We start from the raw sequence: 24217 nt of genomic DNA on the forward strand, positions 1-24217 counted from the left end.
ATTCTGTCTATGTTCCTAACCACTGGTCATGATTGTTTTGATCTTCACTAAACTGCTGTGAGCATCAAATAAGAGAGTGATGACAAAGCACTTTGCCCACTATAGTGTGATGGTTATGTAGGCAAAAAAAAAAAAAGCTATATTCTTGTGGTTTTCATATGTGTTTACAGTTCTATTTCACTTTTGCAAAACTATATCATCCTTGAACTGCAATAACCTTGTCTTTACTGCTTTATTTTTTCCATTTAATTTTACTTTGTGTGTGCACCAAGCGCATGTGTGTGTGCCTGTGTGTGTGTGTGCATGCATGTGTGCATGTGTGTGTCTCTCTGTGTATTCTTTATGTGTGCTAGTATGCATGCATTTATGTGTATGTATGTGGAAGGCAGAGGACAATTTCAAGTTTCATTCATCCTCAAGTTCTGTCTACCTTGTTTTTTTGAGACAGGGTCTCTCACTGGTCCAGTACTCACTGAGTAGTCTAGATTGGCTGGCTATTAAGCCTGAGATAACCATCTGACTCTGGCCCACCAATGATAGTACTACAAGTTTGTGCCATCATGTCTAGATTTTTAAGTGTATCCTGGGGATCAAACTCAGGTCTTCGTGGTTGTGTGGCAAGCACTGTACCGTCTGAGCTCTCTCCCAGCATTACTTTTCTCATCTTACATGATTTGATTTAGTTTAAATGGCATACACATTTGTATTTCACAACTTCTACATGTACAAATTTCTGAACCTCTGCCTAAATTTACATTACTGGAAAATTGGGAGATTATTTTTGTTGTTACCTGAAGATACCAGAGAAATGAGGGACCACTGCTGGAATTATTAGTCTCCTTGATAAAATAATTTAAGAACAAACTTAAACAGAAGCCTGGGGGGGCAGATTTATAGGAGAAGGAAGAGGAGAGGAGGAGGAAGGGGAGGAGGAGGGGGAAGGAGAAAGAGAAGGGGGAGGAAGAAGAAGAGGAGGAAAAAGAAGAAGAGGAGGAGGAGGAAGAGGAAAAGGAAGAAGAAGAAGAAGAAGAAGAAGAAGAAGAAGAAGAAGAAGAAGAAGAAGAAGAAGAAGAAGAAGAAGAAGACGACTTTAGGGAGGCAAGCTGTAAATTTCAGCAGCCTCTGAAGGATAAGAATGCAGAAGAGAAAGGAAAAAAGCCATGTTGCCTGAGTTAAGACTGTGTGGATGTTAGCCACAAGGTAAACAGACAGCCACACAGCAGGGAGGTAGGCTTTGGAGGTAGACTAAGGAAGCATAAAGCACCAGAAAAAGCAGTGTGAGGCTCTGATGGGCATCCAGAATGAAAAGACAGAAGAGAAGGAAAAGGAGGAGTTACATCTAATTGGATTCAGAAAGGCACTTTGACCCAGCAGAGTCTCATGGAGATTCAAAGGGACTGTCCAAGGTGGCAGGAATTCAGGGAAGAAAAAGTACATTATCTCCTTACAGGGATAATTTTTCTACCTCTTTAGCATGGTTTAAGGTGAACCTGCCTTCCTAAGGGTGGTCCCTTAACTAGGTCATTAGCCCACTCAACTGGATTAACTCTCAGCAAGCAGACAATCCTTGTCTCAGCCTAGAGGTGGTGGCTAGGAAAGAACACTTTTCTCTTCATTGGCCTTCTGATGCTATTCTAACACTTACCAAATACTTCCCTCTCTAACAAAAGAAACAGAAGGTAAATAAATCTTTTAAATAAGTCTGAAGTCAAATTCTTATATCAGTACTGACATAAACAATGAAATATTCCAGAATCTGTTTTAATAAGCTCTAAATCTGGTAAGTTTCCATTTGTTGTTGTCTTATTTCTTAAAGCAAGCATCTCACGGTGTCACCTCCGGTTGGCTGAGCATTCTCCATGTATCCCAGGCTGACTTTGAACTTGCCATTCTTATGCCTTTTCCTCTAGAACACAAAGGTTGCAAGTGTATACTATCTGCCCTGCTTAAAAGTTCCTTTTTCAAGGGACCAAGGGGAAGATAGACAAAAAAGCAAAAAACAAAAAACATCCAGAACCAGAGATGTATCAGTGTCTTTCAGTCCTCCTAATTAATTTAAAATATACACATTATAGTATATTTTATCTTTTGTTCAAAATGTGAATTTACATTCGTCTATCCCTAGTTGATTGGAGCAGACAATTTATGTATTTCTACCGGAAACTGGTTAAAGGGTTTGGCCTTTTCCAAATGCCCAGTGTACTCATTTCAGCTCCAGTTTCTTTGCTTTAAATGCACTTTGTGAATTTTTTTGTGACAGTAAGCCAGTAATTACTATGCATGGGGGATTCTGGTGGAAACGCAATATTTTGAACTAATTGCTAACAGAAAGATGTGTAATATCGGCTACACGATTTGCCCCTTACATGTGCCCAGCTATAACAATCTGAATTTAGTACTGCGTTTGTTAATATTAGACACAAATTTATCCTGACACTTTTATAGGCCAAGGCTCGGAAATATTTAGTCATGTAAAATCTAATCATAGTCTTGAAATATTTGCTTTTACTCTCATGCATTTTCGGCAAGCTCTCACTTTATAAGCTTATCCATATTATTGAATTAGGAGAATGGTTTAGAGAGGTTTGGAGGATGTCCTGATTATGAGGTAGGTACTAATTTACACAGCAGCCTTGTCAGAAAGCCATTGTTTATAGAATGTGAATACCCATGTGTCTCTACGCTCCTCAGATCTTCCTATCAAAGTGAATTAAATTTGTTTTTCATTTGCATGGCATCTCTGGTGTCTGTTACCATACACTTCATACATTTTAAGGTCAAAGAAAAGTAGCTTGTAGCATAAGTGAAATATTTCACATCAGAATAAAATGACAAACCGTTATGTAAACGGTACAACCCCCATCAACGCATGTACCTTAAAACTCAACGAGTGAGTTGAAGAGAAGCTTTGAAAAATCCCCCATGGCTGTTATATTCATAAGTCTTTCTGAGCCATTCAGACAGATGTGAGTATAATACCTAGAGCATACTATAAAACTTACCTTTCACTTATGGAAATCTGCTTTGCTCCCTAAGAAGGAAATGCAGAGAGCATAACATAGGATCTAATAGTAGATCCTTGGACCCAAAGACATAAAATGGCATGGATGAGTTCTTGAAGAGGCAATTAAGTACATTTCATTTCAACAACTGAAGGGGAACCAAAGCAGATGGATGGGCATAGAGCAAATGGAAGAAGCTCAGTCATCATTGTGCCTCTTGGCATCCTAGCTCAGCAATTTGTTCTGTGGTATTTACCGTATATCAACCTTCTGCATCAATCAATACTTCTGCATTCTAGTTCTCGGGATGGTCTTGTATGAAATGAACAGGAAAAAAAAGAAAAAAAAAACCTGTGGATCCTTTTCTTGGAAATTTCAGGAACCACCCAATAAGGATCCTCTACCAATTCAATAATAAATAATCTAGTCCAATTCATTCTTAAAATAGATAAGTTATACCAAAATAAACAAATTAGAGAAAGGACTATCAAAGGATTTCGGATGAATACACAACCTTCAAAAGCATAGAAAGACAACATGTTAAATACGTTCTGAGACCAATAAAAAGATCAAATTACTACTTATATTTTGAAAATAACATCCATAAATTCAACTTCACTGGAATGAAATGGAACTCAATGGGAAAACAAAATTGTCATTTTTTCATAGGGGTGTGTGTGTGTGTGTACATATGTGCATTAGCAGGGGTTCATGTGTTGAGAATAGAACCCAGGGTCATTTGTGGGGTAGGCAAGAAGTGCTTTGCCACTGAGCTGGATCCCCAACCCTTTAAGACAATAATATTGAGAATTGTTACAAATGCTTGTTTTTTTTTAAACATATTATTTGAGACTTTAAAGTCCCTAGTGTGAATCTACATTCCAAACCATAACTCCAAACATTGAGCAAATATTGCTCATATCTTAATTACACGGTGGGGTCCCAGCTGGTGAAAATGAGGCTTAAGTCCTTCTTCCTCTCTTGCTGCCTGTCTCTTAATGAGGCTAACCTGGGACTATACTCTGGGCAACAGAGGTCTAAGAATGTGAAAGTAAAATCTTTGAATCTTTGAGGCTGAGACCTAAGCCTATTAATAAAAAGTCTCTTGTCATATTCTGTGCATAAGAGTATATTGCAAAGTCAATCCAGAATTGGGAGGAAGTAATATAGACTCTCGCCTCTTAATGGTAGTAAAAGCAAAGAAGTTGTAGATCTGTTCAACCTACCCAGAAATGAACATCTTAATCCATAACCTAAATGTGTTCTTTCCTAATCATTCTTACCCACTTTTTGCCCCCCCCCATCTCCTCCATTACAGTACATTCCTCTGGGTCACCAGTAAATAGCAGTACTTGCGTGTACTCATTGGGAGAACATACAGTGTTTGTTTTTCCATGCCTAGGTTATCTCACTCATCATAATGTTTTTCTACTTCTACCCACTTACCTTCAAAGTTCATAATTTCATTTTTCTTTGTAACTGAATACAGTTCTGTTGTGCACATATACCACACTTTCATTGTTCATTCGTCAGTTGATGGACATCTGAGCTGATTCTGTCTCTTAGCTTTTGTGAGTTCAGAAGCAATAAACACAGATAAGCAAGGATATCGGTTGTGGGATATAAAATTCTCTAGGTGTATTCCCAGGACTGTAATAAGAACAGCCATCTCCCTTGATTTCAGACAATCTCTTCCCCTCTAGTCAACAGGCTACTACGTTTCCTCCAACTATTTTTCTTATCCTATTTTGTATTCCTTATACATCTATATGGATCTCCATTGGCTATCAAACATGACATTCTCACCTTTAGACATTTCCTATGTGACCAACACTTTTCTCTCTCTGATCCCAAACTCCTACCTTCCTGTTTTTCTCTCTTGTTCATGATGTGTGTAATTATGTCATAGGCCTTCTTCAAATATTGGTCCCTGCTGTTCTTCTTCTGAAATATTTTCTTATCCTTCTTTCACAAAGACAATAATGAACAAACATTCATTAGATTTTTACTGTGTACAATGGCCTAGACACTGTGGCAAAGATGTTTAAAGTCTGTTCTAATGTCAAGGAGAAACCATTTAATAATATGTAAACGAGAAAATATACTAGCCAGTACAATCAATCACAAAGGTTAAGTTGGAAAAACATGAGGAATACAGGAGTGTCTTGTGACATATTAGTTCACTTAATGGTACTTTCAGTCATCAAACCTTCCCTTCTGAAAAAGTCACACATTTGAGCAGAACACTTAGGAACCAGGTGGGTGAAGATGAAATGTCCCAGACAGAGGAAACCACAAGCTAAGTAACAACCTCCTCTGGGTACTGTGCAACCCCACCATTTGTAAGAGGGCACACTCTTTCAAAACACTGACTGCAACAGTCGACTGGAATCCCTTAGAAATACTGATGGCTGAAGTTTTTCATGGACACATTGAACCCAAGTCTCCAGGAGATGGAAAGGGGAAGGCCCAGGCATGAACACATTGTGAATTTCTTTGATTCTGTGGTACATCCCTAGTTGAAAACCCTTGGGCTCCAGCTAACTGTCTAGATTTTTGTGGGGGAGTTACATGGAATCTTTGTGAAATGTGGATTGTGTAGGTGGCTATTCCCAGGGCTTTGCATTTCTATTAAGCTCCCAAGCACTGCCAAAACAGCTGGTTTGCTTCTTACCCAGGGTCATGCCCAGCCCGCAATATCAGTGTCTCTTGAGAGCTTCTCAGGGAAGTACATTCTCAGCATGAGAATCAGAAAGCATGGCATCCCTTCACCTCTAGAGTCAGAAACACCGAAGGTTGCCTAGTCCTCTGAAGATCTGAAAGCCCTCCCAGTGGTTGAGAGCCCCAATTGTGTTTGAGAGCCACACTGATGATGTTCACATCTTTAGACCAGCCAGCACTTACTTGTGTCTTGTGATGTGTTTTCTACCATGATTGAATGCTGACAGGTCTACTGAAGCTCTCGCTGCCCAAGGGTGTGAAGAAGTCACTGTTCTCTCTTCCTTTTCATTGTGTCTCCATGGTGCAGAAATTCTCCATTTCATTCTAGATGGAACAGGAAGAGACATGGTTCTAGCTCTAGACTTTAGCTTCTGCCTCCAGAGCCTCTTGTTCACTCACTTGTAAAATGTCAGGAGCTTGCATAGTAACTCAGATGACATGCCACACTTGTACCTGCCACCTGCAGGGAGCTGATTTATTAAAAGCCCTGCTGGGGATGTTAAATCCCTGTGAAGGGATATGGCAGCTCGCCTCTAACTGCTGTCCTATCAAAAAAAAAAAAAAATCACCCTCTGTACAACCTCCCTTTGTTTACAAGCTTCCGTAAATGGTTTTCCTCTCCATTAAGTGCTCAGGGGAGTGCTGTTTAGAGAACTAATTGAATTCTTGCCAGTCTGGGGCATGAGCCAATCCTGCTTCAGAACTCAGTGTTTTCATATACATATATATGGTATGTATGTATGTCTTCTAACATGGATGTGGTTTTGATCCATCAGCAGACTAGAAGACAGGATTTGTATCTGTTTACATGGATTTATGTATATAGTATAATTATATCAGTCTATGCTTCTTGGTGTAAAGATTCATGTCTTACTAAAAAGTGCAAAGTGCAGAGCTAGAGATGTAGCTTAGTTGAGAGAGTCCTTGCATAGCATGCACAGAGCCCTGGCTTCCAGTGCTGCATAAACCAGGCACAGCAGTTCATGCTTGTAATCCCAACCCTCGGAAGGTAGAAGACAGAAGGTTGTAATTTTAAGGTCATCCTCGGCTACATAGCAAATTCAAGGCTAGCCTGGGCTATAATGAGAAAGACCTTGTCTCAAAAAAAACAATGCAAAATTAAGCAAATACACTTTACGTTTTCCAAAGAATGAATATATGTTCTCTTTAGAAACTGTGATTCTACTTTTAAGTTTAATTTGACAATGGACTGGCATACGTCCATTTCTCTCTACCAACTCCACCACCCCCCTCTCTACCACGATGAAGTTTGAATAGTTAACATTTCTGATCATTAAGGATAATATGAATGATACTAGCAAAGTCAGTTCCTTGCAGATTAGATCTTGCCCTACCTTTAGAAGCTGTGTATTATTTACAAGACTGGATAAAGTTTATTGTCACAGTAGAGATTTGTGGAGCTGCTGCTCATTGTGGGAGATAAAAGATTTGAGGAAAGGAGGAAATGCTGGCCAAAACAGTAAACATCAAGACAAGGAAAAATCATCGCAGAAAGAAAAGTTCTTGGGGGGGGCGGGCCTTAAAAATTCTGTTAGGGGTTAAGGAGAGGACCCTGTCAGTAAAGTGCTTGCAACATAATAATGAAGACCTACTACGTTCATATCCCCAGCACCCAAGGAAAATGCTAAGTGTGACAACACGCTCCTGTAATCACCCTCTTTGGAGAGGTGGACACATGAGCATCTCTGAAATGTGCTGACCAGCCAGTCTAGCCAAAATGGTAACTCCTGGTCCAGTTAGAGTAATAAAGAAAGATCCCTAACATTGACCTCTGACCTCCACACACTCACTCAGCATCCCCACACGTGTACCTGCACCTGTACCTACATGCGCATACACACAAACACATGCAAAATCGTTTGACTATCTATCAATACTGCTATACCTCTTTCATGGTACATGAAACCTCTGCGGGAGAAATTGCTACTGATGCTATGCAGTACCATGGAAGACATGCGGCACATTTGGATATGGTGAACATTCTGGTGCAGTGTTGCTGCTGTGTTATCCCGGTTTTATGTCCCGTGTTTTGCCTTTCCTTTACTAGTTCTTCAACATGCTTCACCCTCCACCCAGGGCAACCTCAATCTGCTCTTCTTGATTAGTCCCTCCAGTCACGTCATCCTCTGTCTTCCAGGGACTGAGTGACAGATACAACTTGCTCTTCTGTTGTTCCCCTCTTTCTTCAGCTGCCGTCAGTGTGATAGCGTTAATTGTCTGAGATCCATCTCGCCATCTTTCGTAGGACTACGCTTGGACTATCAACTGTTCCACAACTGATGTCTGACACAATGACTGTCTGGCTGGAGTGTTTGGCACGAGTAAACGTTCTTTCTTATTCCCCTTTCACAGTCTGTGGAGATGAGTGCACAGGCCTTCTTCTGGGTGACCTGGCTCGTCTGGAGCAGATGGCCATGAACATCAACCTCACTGGTCCTCTGCCTGCTCCATACAAAATTCTCTATGGTCTTGAAAATACAACTCAGGAACTCAAGGTAGGTAGATTCATGAACAGCTGCAGGGCCAGGGGCTGAGATGACAGAGGCTTCCCAAATGGTCCTGGCCGTCATTCGTACATGTTCTTTCCACTGCCCCAAACCAGGGAAACAAACTCTAAACCGATGTTTCAAACTGGAAAAATGCAATATGCAGTGTGCTATTAAAGGCAAATACTCTTATATCCCCCTCTGTTTGGCCTAAATAGGTTTTATTATGTGACTTAAATATGTGCAAACATAAAATCAGGTATGTACCCCTTATACTTATAGCTCTATAAAATCAAAACAAATTAATCTTTACAGAAGTCTGCAAAACCAATAAAATTCAAATTAAAAGCATTAATCTGAAGTAATGTGATTTTGGCTGAAAGTGAATTGCTTCTCACAAGAAGAATATGATACTGACTACATTCCCACTCCTCTACAAGTGACTGGTGGTTTCTCTGTTCCACATTCCTGCAGAGGAACTGGACAGCCCCCTACAGGGGTTCCTGAAGGGACAGGCACACATGACTTATACATTCAAATTGACCTTTGACCCATGCAAATGTAGGTCCTAAGATCAAGTGCTGGCATCCATCTCCTAGTTGCCTACGCTGTGAGCCAGGAAAGCTTTCACTGCTCTTTATTATTACTGAACAAACAAGATGAAAGCGTTTTTACAACTTTGAAAGCGATTCTGAAGGTACCAACTCAAGACACACGATTCCAAAACATTGCTAACGCTTTCAATCTGTGAAAGGCTAGAAGCGACATTTGGAAAATTAATGTGGCTTCCAGTGACTGAGGAGTCACTTGCATGTTGTCACTCAGTTTTCAAGTACTGATTGATAAGTCATACGCTCCCAGTTGCACTCAGTTCCTTGTGTAGTTCTGAACTCCTCTGGGTTTTCCATACATTCAGGAAGCCTACATACATTTTCTGCTGTTTAAAAAAAAATAGTTAAATGATAATTAAGTCATTAGCAAAATATATAGTTACCATGGGCCTTCTAAAGATTTGAAGCACAAAAATTGGAAAAACAGGTAAGATTCAGGGTAACTAGAGAAACCACCAGTAATGACAGCATAGTTTTGTTGGGACCTGAGTGGCAGAGAAGGTTTTAAAAGGAAGAAAAGTACTGGTGAGGACCAGAGGGAGACATCTTTACTTCATTCACTAGCTGACAGCAGACACATTTCTAGAGGATCTATCCTTTAATATTCTTTATTAATCCTCACCATTGCCTTAATGATGACAGTAAAAATACCTAACATTTGTTGAAAAGTTATATAATTAGAATTGTATGTGTATTATAATACTATGTTCTTGTAACAGCAACAACAAAAACCCAAGAAGTAAAATGGAGTTTTGATAAATAGTTTATGTCCCCCTAAGTTTCTATGTTGAAACCTTGTCTTAGTCTGTTTGCTGATTCAACAAAAGGCCGTAACTGGCTAGCTTATAAACAATAGGAATGCATTTTTAACATTTCTGCTGGCTGGAAAGCCTGAGTTTAAGGCAGACTCAGTGTCTGGTAAGGGCTCATTCCTTGTATATATGTGACTACTTGCTCTGGCCTCATATAGTAGCAAGAATTGTGAGCTCTCTGGGTATATTTCAAGGGGTACAATCCCAAGCAGAAGGGGTCTGCCCTTATCACAAAAGCACACTTGATAACATCATTACCTTATAGACTAGCATTTCAACCCATCAATTTGTGGACTATATACACACTAGTTCCCATCATGATGGTATTTTGAAATCAGATCTTTGGGAGGTGACCATTATTAAACTGAGGAATGAAGATGGAGCCCTCATGATGTGATGTTGGCCTCATAAGAACAGGAAGAGGAACTCTCTGCCAGCCATTTCAGAACACAGGGAAAAGATAATCATGTGCAGGTCCTCACCAGCAACCAAATTAATTGGCAACCTTAGACTGTTGAGCTTCCAAAACTGCACATTTTGTTCAAGCCACCTAGTCTGTGGTAATTTTTGTTGGAATAGTCTGAAGTAACTAAAATAAAAGTACTATAGTAAATATTTTTTTAAGTAGGAAAACTGAGGCAGAGTGAAGTTTTGCTTGAAGCACAATTGCATGGCTAAGTGTAGAGGGGAGATGTGAATAGAGGCAGTATGACTTTAGGGCCCTTGAGATGGAACATCTTTTTCAACCTTGAAGTGACCAAAATAACTCTTAGGAGAGAATCTAGTCAGCCAGTAGTGAGGCCTCCTTGGCCCCCAGCCATGCTCTTACTACCTATTCTTGCTTAAGAGAGCCACCTGCATATGACAGAGATATGTACTGGCGACATTAGAAGTCAGGCCTGCTTGTGAGAGATAAGACTGGAACTCTAGAGGACAAGGCAATATAAAGGACAGCCTTGAAGGCTAGGCCGCAAGCTATTTGCCTCACAGTCTCACACTCAAGAACATGAAACATTGTATGAAAAGGAGGCCAACCAGCTATTTTCAACACAGAGAGATAATGCAGACTGGAAAACAAATTAGAAAAGCAAATATTTAAGTTGGGCATAAACATTTTTAAAAATAATATGTCATCAATGGATGGTGAGTTTCCTGGAGGCCCTCTGGAAGAGGTTCAATCCCTGAACGTCATTAATACCAAAGACTTCTGTCCCCCGCCCCCCTTCCTTATGTCTTAGAGTTCATGAAAATGACCTCCATAATTCTTAAATTCTAGTTTTTCTTCATTCTTTATCTCAATTCTTTTTCAATAATACATCTATTATCTGAAAACTTAGGATCCTATTTTGATATTTTACAGCCTTTGAGAACTGTATTTCTCATCCTACCGTTCCCAAGTTCTAGCCAAAGGCCACCAAAACAGTACACATGATGGCCAAAGCTGGGTTTATTTATTTATTACCACCATTGACATTAAGCAACATGGGGGATCATGCAATATCTCACTGAGAGGGCATGAACAATGACATACAACATTTAGAGTTGTACTTGGCCTCTATGAATGGAACAGGTTCCCAGATGCAGAGGCTTGTAGTCCCTTCAGCCATTAGAAAGTGGGAGTGAAGCTCTAAATACTTTTCTAGTGAATCTTATATAGAAGAATGGAGGGTGGCTAACATTGTGATTAATAAGGAGTGATGATCCCTCCTCCTATTAGGCATGAATGGGCATTGGGGTACTTGTATAATCTGTACAAGGATATGGAACTCTCTACCTTTGACAAGCCTACAGCGTGAACTAATTTTCATTCTCTTCATCACTGTCACAAGATGACCCTGTCTAAAAGTAGATTGTAATTGTGGAGGAATCTGGCACAGCTATGTGTGTAAGGCCAGCTCCTACCAATCTTGACCAGAGGACCAGCCTTGCAAGAAAAAGTCCTTGGAGCAGGGGCCTTTCTCTTTCTCGCTTGTAAGCCACAGCTATGCGGATTGGAAAGGGAGCCTTAAATCCAAAAGTCCTTCTAAGCACAACTGATTACCAGCTGATGACCTTTCGTAAAAACTCTCTGCAGTCCCTAGTTTTCTCATCCAGCAAATGGAGTGACTTTTACCTCACAGAGTTCTTATAAGAAGTGAATTGGGAGAAAAAGGGGATAAACAAAAAAATTTTAGAGCACGGTAATGTCTCAATAAATTGCAGCAAGTTAATATTTACATGAGTATCTGGGGTGGCAGTTGGTAAGTGCCCACTTACAGTAGTTTCTCTTCTACTGAGGGTAGAAATGTTAAGTATTCAGTGTGTACAGGAAAAATGTGCTCCACCTGACCCTGGGATGGCTACCAAACCATTTACTAAGATGTATATGGTCTAAATCTTTTTCAGCACCTGCTCTCACCCCAGCGGGCACCGGAGAGGCTCATTCAGGTGGCAGAGGGTAATCTGAACACCCTCGTGACGGAAATGAATGAGCTGCTGAGCAGGGTGAGTTGAAAAAAGCCACGAGTCTCCTTAAGCACATAGACCTTAGGGAATCGGTTTCCTTCCAAGTAAAGAATGTGACAGCGCTGTTCTGATATCTTCTTTCTAGTTTTCAATTTTGTGCACGAGATCCCGAAATAATGGTTGGCTAATTCTTCTCCAAAGGAATTCTTGTTTCCCAGTAGCCCCCTCCAAACACACACACACACACACACACACACACACACACACACGCACGCACGCACGCACGCACGCACGCGCACACACACACACACACACACACTAAAACAACATTGACACATTTGACATGGGTAGAGGAAAAAGGTTAATGATGATTGTGTATTTTGAGGACTTTACCTATTAGCCTCCATTGTAAAAGTTTTTTTTATCAATTCTAAGTTTCAAAAACTCTGACTTTGATTATGTAAAGGAAAAGAAAAACAAATGAAAATACTTGTGTGTCTAATCCTATGGGAGTTTTTGCATTTTTACAGAAACACAGTCTCAGGCAGTACTCCTACTCAGAAAACGAAATCTTTATTGTCAAAATCTGGAGCGTTTAAGACACCATTTAGTCAGGCTGTAAAATCCATGCTGCTTCTATCAGACTTTTCCCCAGCAATTGATAGGTTTACATTTTCAAAACTGCAAGAGGGTTGCAGTTCTTCTTACCATTGGCGACTGGGGAAAACAGCATAAAGTCTGCCATCTTGTGGACAGAAGAGTGCATGACCATGGAAACTGGCTGGCCACTCAGAAGCCAGGCGATTACATAAACTTAGATGTAAATGACAAAAAATGTTGCAGTTAGATGATTCTTGGAGATTACCTAGTCTATTTAAAGAAAGGCTCTGCCCAGCCTTAATAGGGAAATAAATTAACAATGGCCACACAACCTGATAAAGTCAGGGTCTTGAGCAGGACCCAGATCCAGTCTCACTGGCCCTTGCCTTATGAACTGGATCAGGGAGAGCCCTACAGGAAAACCAAATAGCTTCTAAGCACACAGAGCTAAACCATGGTCCCAAGGTTCCAAAGCACATCAGAAACCCCCTTTCAAAGACTCAGCCCACCAATGCGGAATGTGCAGGCTGAACAGAGCTCCAGGCTAAAGTTAGTGAGGCTTATACCGGTTTATTTAATGATTAGTAACTTTTGACTTGTTACATGAATATTACCAGATAAGATAGTTTAAACAAGTCTTGCTAAACTCCATTCAATTCGACTCATTCCCATCTGTTTGTCCACCACATCCAAAGTCCAGATTATGGGGTGGCAGATGAAAAATACTAATGAGGCTCCACGTACCCTGTGGACCAGTCGTGTGTGTGTGTGTGTGTGTGTGTGTGTGTGTGTGTGTGTGTGTGTGTGTATTTAGGTGTATGTAGGATGATATAATTTTGTTCAAATACATAATAAAGCATGCAGTAAATGAACAAAAGCATACATGAGAAATGTCTAAAACTGAGATAGTTTAACCTTGTGAGGAACAATTAGGAAAAAAAAAAGTCCATGAAACAGGTGGCATTTCATGCACTCACCAGTTGATTGCTGGGTCTCACTGTTGCAGGAACTATGGCAGACCTGCAGGTACCAGTGCCATTGGAGCTGGTGCAGTCCCTGCTCTCACCAAACCTGCAGACTAGTGATCTCAGTCTAGAGACAAGGACTACTTCACCAGGAGTGTCAGATCTCTTTTCTGTCTCAGCCCATGTGTTTTTTTTTCTTTTCAGCAGACTAAATTTTTATATTTTTAGAAGTCTTTTAAGAACAGTTAAAGGCTCAGAGCAACATTGAATGGAAAGTGCAGGAAGTTTCTATACCTCTTCAGCACTCCCCCATTCAGCTGCCTCCCTGTTCACTTTTCCAACTAGAATGGGATGTTTCCCATTGTCAATAAACCTATAGTGCTGCATTATCATTGCCCAAAATTTGTACCATGCTTTGACGTTCACTCTTGCCACTGCACATTGTATATAAACCTAGAATACTCAATATCTAACATGATCATACCTTACAGAATAGTTTCACTCCCTTAGGGTCTCTACATAGGGTGGTCTTAGCCAGAATACAATGTAATTGGAAACATAGATGCAACATTTTCAAACTGGCTTTTCCCCCTGAGTTATATACACCTAAGGTTTCTCTCCATCCTTCCATGGATTAATAGCTCATTACTTCTTGGCTCTGAATAATAAACATTCTACTCTCTTCACGCATCACAGCTGATTTATCCATGAACTTAATGAAGGATGTCTTGATTGCTCCCAAGTTTTAGCACTGTGAAGAAATTGACTAGAAATATCTCCGTTCAGATTTTTGTGTGGACATAGTTTTCCATTCATTTGAGTAAATATCAAGCAACATAATTGCTGGAGTGTTTTTTAAATGAGTGTGTTTAGCTTTGTAAGAAAGTGCCCATGCCTTCTGAACTGGGTAGAACATTTTGCATTCTCAGCAGCATTGGATGGGAGTTGCTATCATTCTGTGCCCTTAATGAATCTTGGTATTGTTAGATTTGGGGGGTTGGGCCATTCCAGAAGCAGAATATCATGCTCAGCTTTCTTTTTTTTAACATGGGTGCTGGAGATCCAAACTCAGATCTTCATGGCTGTGCAGTATGCACCTTACCTACTCAGCCCTCTCCACAACCGGTCTTTTTGTTGAATTTTAAGAGTTCTTTGTATGATGGGTAATAGTTCTCTGTTCTATGGAATATTTTTCATTTTCTAAAAAGTGTGGGAGTTTTTTGTCCTAATATAGTCTAGCTTATCAAAAATGTTTCCCCATTAGTGTATCCGTTGGTATTTGAACCCAGAAGTCATCACCATCACCCAAGGCTCTCTGTATGTTTGTTCTCTTGCCTTATATTCTAGGAACTTTATAGTTTCTCATTTTATACTATGATCCATACTTGATTACAATGTTAAATTTTAAAAAATAAACCTAATGTATTATATATTTTTTAGACTTTTTTTTCAGAAGCTACAAAAATAGTGCAGAGGGTTTCCCCAGATCCAGTTCTCAGTGCCCTTGATTTTTGACATCTTACGTTATTACAGTATATCTGACAGGCTGCTTAAATGAAAAGTAGCTTTATTTTTGCATCTTTAGTTTCTACTTAGTGTTTTGCCCTTCCGTGACTTCTTCCATAGTGCCACGCTCCATGTAGAAATCACATCTTCCTAAGTTGCTCTAGCTAACAAGAGTCTTCAAGTGATCAAGGTACATGAAAAATCGAATGTTTATAGAAACATATGAAATCATAAACAGAAGGAAAAAAGACTCAGGTATCCAATAGTGGACTGCACAGCCAAGGCCCAAGCAAAGAGTCGTGTAATTGGACCAGAGCATAATCCATGCAAGGACTACAACTTCTTGTTCTGCAATACCTACTGTCTCGGACTAGGGTTTCATTGTGAAATTAACCCAGGTGAGGGCCCAGACCCATGGGAATCATGATGCTATTGGCTTGAGGTCCAGTCTGAGCACTGGGATTTTCATGAACACCTCAGATGATTCTGACATCAGCCAAGGTTGAGGTCCACATGCTCTCAAAGTTGCCTACAGCTAAAGCTTCCATTCCTAGTCTTTATATTGGTTAAGACACGTGCACTTTCATGCTGCAAAGCTGGTGTAACACCTGCCCTTTTGCCTTGAAGCACTTACATATTTTGTGCTCATTTTTAAAAGAGAAATCTATTTCCCTAACATTCCTGGCTAAAAGGATTAGTATCAGAGTAGCTACAAAAAATGTAGACAAATCCAAAATCAGCACTGACTTTGAATTTCTCAAAAACTGTATTAAAATGAGTCAGCACTTATATTAAGTTAGATACTTTCTTTGATAGCTGCTTCCCATGTGCTTTATATTCTATGAGAAGAACAGTGCTAGAAACAGCCTGAATATCAAAATTTAGCTTTGCTTGCTTTGTCTTTTACTATCTATTGAAAATCAAGCTTAATGAAGATGAAGGGTGTACAATGTAACAAAACTAGTTTTTCAATATTTAAATGCCTGCAATGGCATGTGTTTATGATGCTTTATTTTCATTTTTCAAAAATTAAAGTTCAAGTTGCTAGCATTGTCCTTTATTTTTTCTCTTGCGTTTTTAAGGGAGTGGGGGTACGTGTAGCGAATCATGCTGGTTTGGCTTGTACCTTTGAAAATCGACACAGGACATATTGAAAAAGACATACCCTTAGAAATGTCTCCCTCTCCATTCCACAGAGCCAGGTGACAGCTTCCTGTATCTTTCCTTGTGTGTTGTTGGTCCAACAACTTGCCTGCAGAGTGAGTCACTGCCACTTAGATATACAGTGCAGGTAGTATCTGAAGATGACCCTTGAAAATATTATGTAAATGACTAAATCTGAAATTTAATTATAGCAAGCACCATATAAGTCTGCAGATGCAAAGGTGGATGGCATTTAAGCAATGTTGTCTATTATGCAGTTAGTTTTGCTCCATTAGATTCTTGTTTTAACATAGAGAAGCCTGTAATGAAAGACACTAGTAATATCCAACCAAGAAAATGATGTGCAGAATGTAAGAGGCATGGTGAGACCTGTTTGAGCTACCACAGGGAGGTAAAAGCCACACTATTCAGAAGTAAATTAACGTCTCCCTAATGGTCAAGCATGCTGTCTGTATATAAATACTCTAAAATAAATCAACAGAAACTAAAAGCCAAGGGGAAAACAACCTAGTTGAGTGAGCATGTTTTCAAAAGATAATTAGAAGAGATGTGTTGGTACGTAAAGCATTTTTGGAAAGGGACACTGGAAAGATTGCAGTGTACACTCAGGGGCAGAAGTAAGGAAATGGAAGAGGAAAAGAGCAAGAGTGTGCAGCGTATTAGGATAAGTAATAGGTATTGCTCAAATAGTCAAAGGATAAGACAACCGTGAAGAGGGAGGATGACTAAGAGATAGGAATGGCAATTTTCTAAAACAAAAGAACACCCAGACCAAATCCAACAGGCAGCTCCTATCAGCTGATACTTAGTGTCTGTCAGTAGTAACCAACAGCCTGTCCTGGGTGAACTTGATCCTTATGAGTTTCATCCCCTGCAGTTTGTCCAAAATGATGACACCTGGTAGGAATGATGATGCCTGGTACTCTTAGGAATAAACAAAGCTAAGACACATGCCCAGCACTCAAAGGCAGAGAGGATCCTAAGTGACACTTCTGCCAGTGTCCACTGCCCTGGGTGACAGAGCATTTGTAAATGGCTTCTCTTTGTAGGGTCTATTCTGGGGTTGTTTTGACCAGATGATGACTTAGCTACAGTATAATGAGAGACATGTTTTGGAATATCTATTATCTAGGTGATGTTCTGATGTGGACTTTGAAGTGTGTTGATTTATTAAATGCTTACAAGTACACTGAATGTGCAATCATGGCTTCTTCCTGCTTTGGATGCTCACCTTTTTTTGTATGTTTCCCTCATATACCTGGGTGTTTGATAGATATACAATAGCATTTGGCAGAGACAAAAAATTCAAAGCCCATAAATCTGTGCTTTCCCCCCTCACCTCCCTACCAGTGACTTCAAGTAGACCATTTAGCTTCCCATACTTTCACTTCTACCTTGTAGAAATAGGGCCCATGTTTTGATGTGTCTCTCTAGGAAGGAAGGTAGCTGAGATGAAAGCATTGTAAGCCCTTGTGAATCTGCACAAAATCTGTCTGTCAAAGGCTGACTGTATAACCTGTCCTTTAGTGTGTCAATCCACCCAAGCCAGTGTCTTGGTACCAGAGACTTCACATCTCCTCCTCTGTTGGAGTGTAGCCGAGAGAGGAAGTTATTGTATGTGCCAAAGAGATTCATCCTAATTAAGTCCTAAACTGTCTGAGGACTCCAACTATCCTAAGCCTCCACCCTGCCTTCACCATCCTGGAGTCTCATATGTCATCACAACTTTGAGTTACCAAGAGACTAGGAGATAGAGTATGGTGTCCCTACAAATGGAGGGCCTCTTCCCTGGCTCTCCTCCCAAGTACTCAGCTGCAGTTCATAAGTAGCAGCTTCATGTGAACAGTGAGAAATGCCCAGAAACCTGTTCTGCCATCCACAGTCACTGGCAAGCCCAGCACCAGGCATATGGTCAGTCTGAATGACATTGGGATTCCTCCAGCAGGCTTTAGCACTTCAGAAGGGTGGCTGGTTTGATTATTTTTATACCAGTCAATCATACAACATTTTAGACACCCTGCAATTTGCCACATACCATGACCAGTTTGCTTGGGAATAAAGGAAGTGGGACAGAATGGTAGCACCCAAAGGTGAAAATTAGACAGATACAGCAAATTGTCTAACAACGCTGGCAAGTTTTATGAGAAAAATTGTTTAGTCACCTATATAACCACATTCAGGGACTATTTACTTTTTTAAGTTAGGCACCATACTGAGAGATAGATACAAAATGATGAACACCACAGGCCAAAACTTGCTCTTGTGGTGCTCACCTTTTAGAGGAGAGGGGAAATCACTATGTAAGTAAGTCAGTTATTTATTTGTTAAAATAAATGTGATTCCAAAAATGCATTGTGTTATGGAGGGAATACTTGTCTGCAGTAAATCTGGACGGCTAGTTAAGAACCCCATCAACAGCCATGCTAAGAAGAGAAAAAAATTAAAGGGGATGGATGAATGAAAGTAAAGTCTCTGAAAGTGTTAAGGAGAAGCTCATTCTGGGTAAAGACAGTAAGAAACAAAGGTATCTAAAGAAGGGACTGCTTGGCTTATGTGATGTGCTGAAAGGGAGCCAGGGAGACTCATTTCACATGGTCTTAGTGATCACCTTTGCAACCGTGTTTCTCACCTGAGTGATATTGGAGTACTGGCATAATGTGAACTTAAAGTGTTTGTTAATGAGTCTCTTACACACTACTCCATACATGCCAGTAAGCCAAGAGAAGAACACAATGGATATGTTCTTGGCCATCTAAATATATGAGAGAGCATTCTAACAGACACTTTAAAGGATTAGCTGTATTAAATTTTTAAAGATTAGTGTACATAATGGTGTGACTATGTGATCAGTTAGTAATATAGGAAAGATAGTGTTACAGCAACAAATAAACGTCAGGTCAAAAAATATATTTTCTATGTAGTAGGATATACTGGTGCTGCTGGTGGATATATTCACTCATAAGGTATTGAAGGATGACCATATTGTAAATCCAGTCCATTATGGTATTCTGTGACATGTGAACATCAGAGTAGTATCATCAGAGTGTAGGGTCAGGGTACAGTTTAGAGCACAGAAACCTCTAAGATATTTCAGATCGTCAATATCTTAGTTTACTGTAGTCAGCAATCAAAAGTAACACTGAAAGAATTGTGTGTGTGTGTGTGTGTGTGTGTGTGTGTGTGTAAAATTATTTGACACACCTAAGACTAGGGTATAAATAGCTACAGAGACATGATTTGAAAGAAATTATTGGGTCTCTTAACAATTACCATGGAAGCAGGCAACTGAGATGCTTAGAAATTATGTGCACAGTTTATTTCTAAAAAGAATTGTCAAAAATCTAAAGTAAAAACAATCCCATTATTAATATTTCAGAAGAATAAATCAGACCATTAAGTACATTGGTTAGTATTCTCCAGGTCATTGCTACCTGCTGCAAACAGAGTTTTAAATGGTTCCAATGGCTTCTTCACTTTTCATCCTTGTGATGTCAACACTTGGAAATTTAAAAATTGTGTAACAGTAGTTGGAGTTCAGATTCCACCATTAATTCAACTTCTTGTTGCCCCTGGGGGAAAAAAATAAAATGCAGAGCAATTCCTGTGGTATCTCCTGCCATGTTTTGCGCTGGCCAAACAAACATTTGCTGTGTAATATCCACTGTGTGTTTATTTTTAAAAAATGAATTCTCTGGTCATTCCTGGAATGCAAGCACTCTAGTACAAGAGTGTCCAGTGGTTCTTACCCTTCCTAATGCTGCAACCCTTTCATACACTTCCTCATGCTGCCATGACCCCCCAACCATAAAGTTATTTTCATTGCTACTTTATAGCTGTGATTTTGCTACTGTTAGAATCATAATGTAAGTATCTGATATGCAAGGTGGTGTTAGGTGACCCCTGTGAAAGGGTCATTCCCAAGAGGTTGCGACCAACAGGTTGAGAACCACGGCCATAGAGTGTTACTGCTATGTAAAGTTAAACCTCATGCAATATCACACAGAGGCACATTTTGATTCTCTGGTTGTTGATAACTAGATTACTAGCATTTTTTTAACAAAAGAGAAGTCCTATTACATAGAGAAACAAAGCTTAAGCCATGCCATTGTGCTCTGGACCTTGTATTACTGTTAAGGAAATGTTTAACACCATCCAGTCTATTTGTACTTGACCGTGTTATGTCTGCAATGAAAACTTCAAATCCATCCTGCTGTGTCAAAGGCATCTCCAGTGTCACCCATGTATGTTTAGGTTGTGCTTTGGAAGGTAGAGCTGTTTGAGGGCTTCTATTTCATTTTATTGACCATGGTGTGTGATTCCATGATTAGCAGCCATATGTCTGGTGATGCCATATAGGAAAACAAGTATTAATTCTGTTGTAATGTTTTATTGGCATCTTTGGAGTGTTACAAAACAGGCATGTAACTACCTAGTAGCTAAGTACTCCCCACCCCCTTTGACTCTTAATTAGCATATTGATCTAAACTGAATCCGCAGGATCAAGCTTATTGAGACAGAAGACCAGTTCCTCTCTCAAGAGATCATTGCTGCATACCACATGGTTTCAGAAAATAAAATACAGACAAAACTGCAACATGCAGGGGCTGAGGATTCCATTAAAGACTTTTGGCATCAGAACCATGAAGATACTTCACATAACTGTGCATTAACACTTTGGTGTCATCACAGATAACGGGGGTTTTAATAGGTCCAAATGCAGCTCTCTGATTTCCATTTAATGGAAAAAGTAATAAAGTTTAATTGTATACTTGAGCACAGGGTGTCATTGCTGGTACATCTGATCAATAATTCATCGATTGCTTTTGGCTCCAAGTAAAATCTGAAAAGAAAATGTAGCCAGTGGGAGTTTATCTAGCTCTAACTTCATCATTTCTATTAATTATGCTTTTCCTAAATCTGGACCATTAGGCGACCAAAGTGACAGCAGATGGCGAGCAAACAGGACAAGATGCTGAGAGGACCAACACAAGAGCAAAATCCTTAGAAGAATTCATTAAAGAGCTTGTCCAGGATGCTGAAGGTATTAGAAAATCATGTTTTAATTTTTAGTTTTCCCCTACAATCAAATTAAAGAAGGGATTGCATGGAACTGGAATTCCTTTGTAATGAGGTGTCATTTCTAAATTCAAGTCTTAGGTTTGAAGAGTATTTTGGTTGAGATATTGGGGGTTATGATTGTCTGAAATCTACAGCATATGGAGTTAAATAAACGGTGGCAGTTGATTAATTAATGATTATGGGTGTAGAATAGGCATCAATTCTAGGATGCTTAAATAATTCATTGAAAACCTATACTTGGCTATTTTTCCAAAGCTATGGACAATTTGTTAATCCTTTCCCTTTAAAAGTTATTTTTGTAATTCCATTTGGTACATGAGCACTGCTTTTTCATTCCTCAAAATGGTCCTTCAAGTACTTTGTACAGGTTATGAGAGAACATCTGTTGCTCGGGATTTGGCTGCACAAGTTCACCAGAGGCTCCCTGGCATGTAGTCCCCAATTCCCTAGGAATTAGTTCTTGGCATCTCCTAATATGACTGAGAATTAAAGTGGAAGCCACTTCTTTGGGCAAAAGCCCAGACTAAGAAGTCCTTAGCACTTCAGTCTCTATAAATAAATGTTAAATATGCATGCATGTTCAGAAGGTTCATAGAGTGGCTTCTTTTCTTTAAGAAGTTCAACATCTTTATTGTTCAACAAAGCTGTGGGCTTTTGCAGTTTTGCCTTGTGATATAGAAAAATAGAGGGAATATGAGCTAAACTTCAAGGCAAATTCAGACCGGTAGTCCAACATCAGTAATGACTGACTCCCCTATTGTGTGGAGCAACAGGGTTTTTAGATGAGTCTGTTCTGAGGTGGAATATGATACTTTCTCTAGCAAAATATCTCAGTTAACTCACTGTGTTCCATGCTCTGGTCCATGAAACTGTTGTGTTCTGCCTGGTATTATTTTCCATTGATGCTATTTGAAAATGCCCCTAAACAATGAATGTATGACAGAGAGCTGCTTTCTTCCACATAGACCTCTGAAGGTAACCTTTCCCATCTTCAGTCTGAAGTTTCAAACCATCAACACCCAATAGCCTCCTAGTAACTCATTTTCAAATCATTTAAGCTTTGGTTTGGGGGTCAGTGCTTATGAATACTTGCCATTCATGCAGAAGACCCAGATTGGATTCCAAGCATCCACTCAGGCAGCTCAAAACCCTCTTGTAACTCCAGTTCTGGAGATGCAATGCCCTCTCCTGGTCTGTAAAGGCATCTGCATGCACGTGGTATCCACACAAACACTCAAGTTGTGCATACACATAAATAAAATAAAATACATATTTTTTAAAGCCACTTGTTTGTAAACATAACTGCTAATACATGCTTTGGTGGACATCATTTCATCACTGCTTACTCTCTGCTTTGCAATGACTCCCCCACCCGCACCCCACAGAGAGACATTAATATAGCTGCTAATTTGGTCAACATGAGTTTTTTGTGTGTCTATTTGTTGTGGTCTGGATCTTACAGTTTGTACACCACACGAAGTCACCGCTAGGGACGGTGTAAAGATAGCATTTAGCCTGTACACCAGATGAAAAAGCATTGTCAATCATGAGAGGTAGCTCTCATTCCCCACATTTTGCATTGGTCAGATGACCTGAATACATCTGTGCAGAGACAACACCATTTTCTAATTCATGTAAGGTGTCCTGTGGGATAGCTGTAGCTGAGGAAATGGGAACATGGCTCATTTCTGTCAGCAGACACGATTTGGTAGAATTAATGCAAGTCTCACAATTAAAGTTCAAATTTGTACATACCAGAAATATGCTAAATTCTAGCTGAGGTATTCTATGAGATTGGCCACAGAAGACTTAAGAGTTTAGGGAAGAGGGGAGAGAGGAAAAAGAGATGAGGAGGGAAGACAAGAAAGAGAAAGAATGGGGATGAGGGAAAGGAGTTGCCTAAAAATTAAATAGGTTATCCTACAGACCCACACTTTGTTCCTTCACCTAAACTTCAGTAATGGGGGTAATCAGGAGCCCTTTTGTGTTTTATTAGTGGCAGCAAATTGCTGTGGAAAAGTGAATGCTTGGGCCTGGCATTTGTCTGTTTCAGTTTTGTTTAGATAGATGAAATGTTCATCTATCATAACGTCTCTCATTATGAGTCATGGCCTCTTCACAGACAATCAACTTCTATTCAACCACAATGTATTTTTATATCTACTGTAGTTTTATATCTACTGTGCCGTGACTCTTGATCAACTCATGAGTGAACTGCATTTTATCTCATGGGTTAGAATTAATGAAGGACAGAGATCAACCCCATTAGTGTTTATGTCGTGACTTATAGCAGAACTTAATTAGTACTAGGCATCTTTCTTGTCTGTTTCTCAGAACAGACTAACAAATTTCCTTCCTGATAAACTTACTCATAGGAGGGCTTTTCAGATTTAATATGGAGAACATATTTGCTTCCTCCAAGGAGCTGGTTTGTTTTATTTTATGGATGCTGCCTGCTTCCCTTAAGAAGACTTCATTTATTCTGTGCTGTGCATCAGCTGCTGTCATGATTTGAAGCTGATTTAGGATATTTCAGAACAAACAGTATGGCATGGCTTTCTATCTATAAACATTTCCCTCATTCTCATTTTTTTCTTTTTCTCTGGTTTCCCTTTATATTGATTTTACCTTGTCTTTAAAATATTTTAATTATCATAAAACCCTCTTCTGAAATAAGATCAGAATAAGTAGAGTCAATTCAAGTGGCATATTTTGCAATTCTTTTCAACTCTGTAGGAAATGTATTGAAAGGGACACCATATACCTTGGAATAAAGGATTAAATAACATATTCATCTTTAGTTTA

At 39.6% G+C, this 24217-nt stretch overlaps 1 protein-coding gene across 1 annotated transcript in view; it reads left to right on the plus strand.

Moving 5' to 3' along the window:
• Lama2 (laminin subunit alpha 2) overlaps nt 1-24217 on the plus strand; it is a 581125-nt gene that overhangs the window by 423874 nt on the left and 133034 nt on the right. The window contains exons 33-35 of the mRNA XM_059272617.1: nt 8097-8239; nt 12039-12137; nt 21263-21374. Of these exons, the coding sequence (XP_059128600.1) occupies nt 8097-8239; nt 12039-12137; nt 21263-21374 (354 nt within the window). The remainder of the gene's footprint in view (nt 1-8096; nt 8240-12038; nt 12138-21262; nt 21375-24217) is intronic.

This window comes from Peromyscus eremicus, chromosome 8b, assembly GCF_949786415.1.
Source record: "Peromyscus eremicus chromosome 8b, PerEre_H2_v1, whole genome shotgun sequence".
Taxonomy (NCBI): Eukaryota; Metazoa; Chordata; class Mammalia; order Rodentia; family Cricetidae; genus Peromyscus; species Peromyscus eremicus.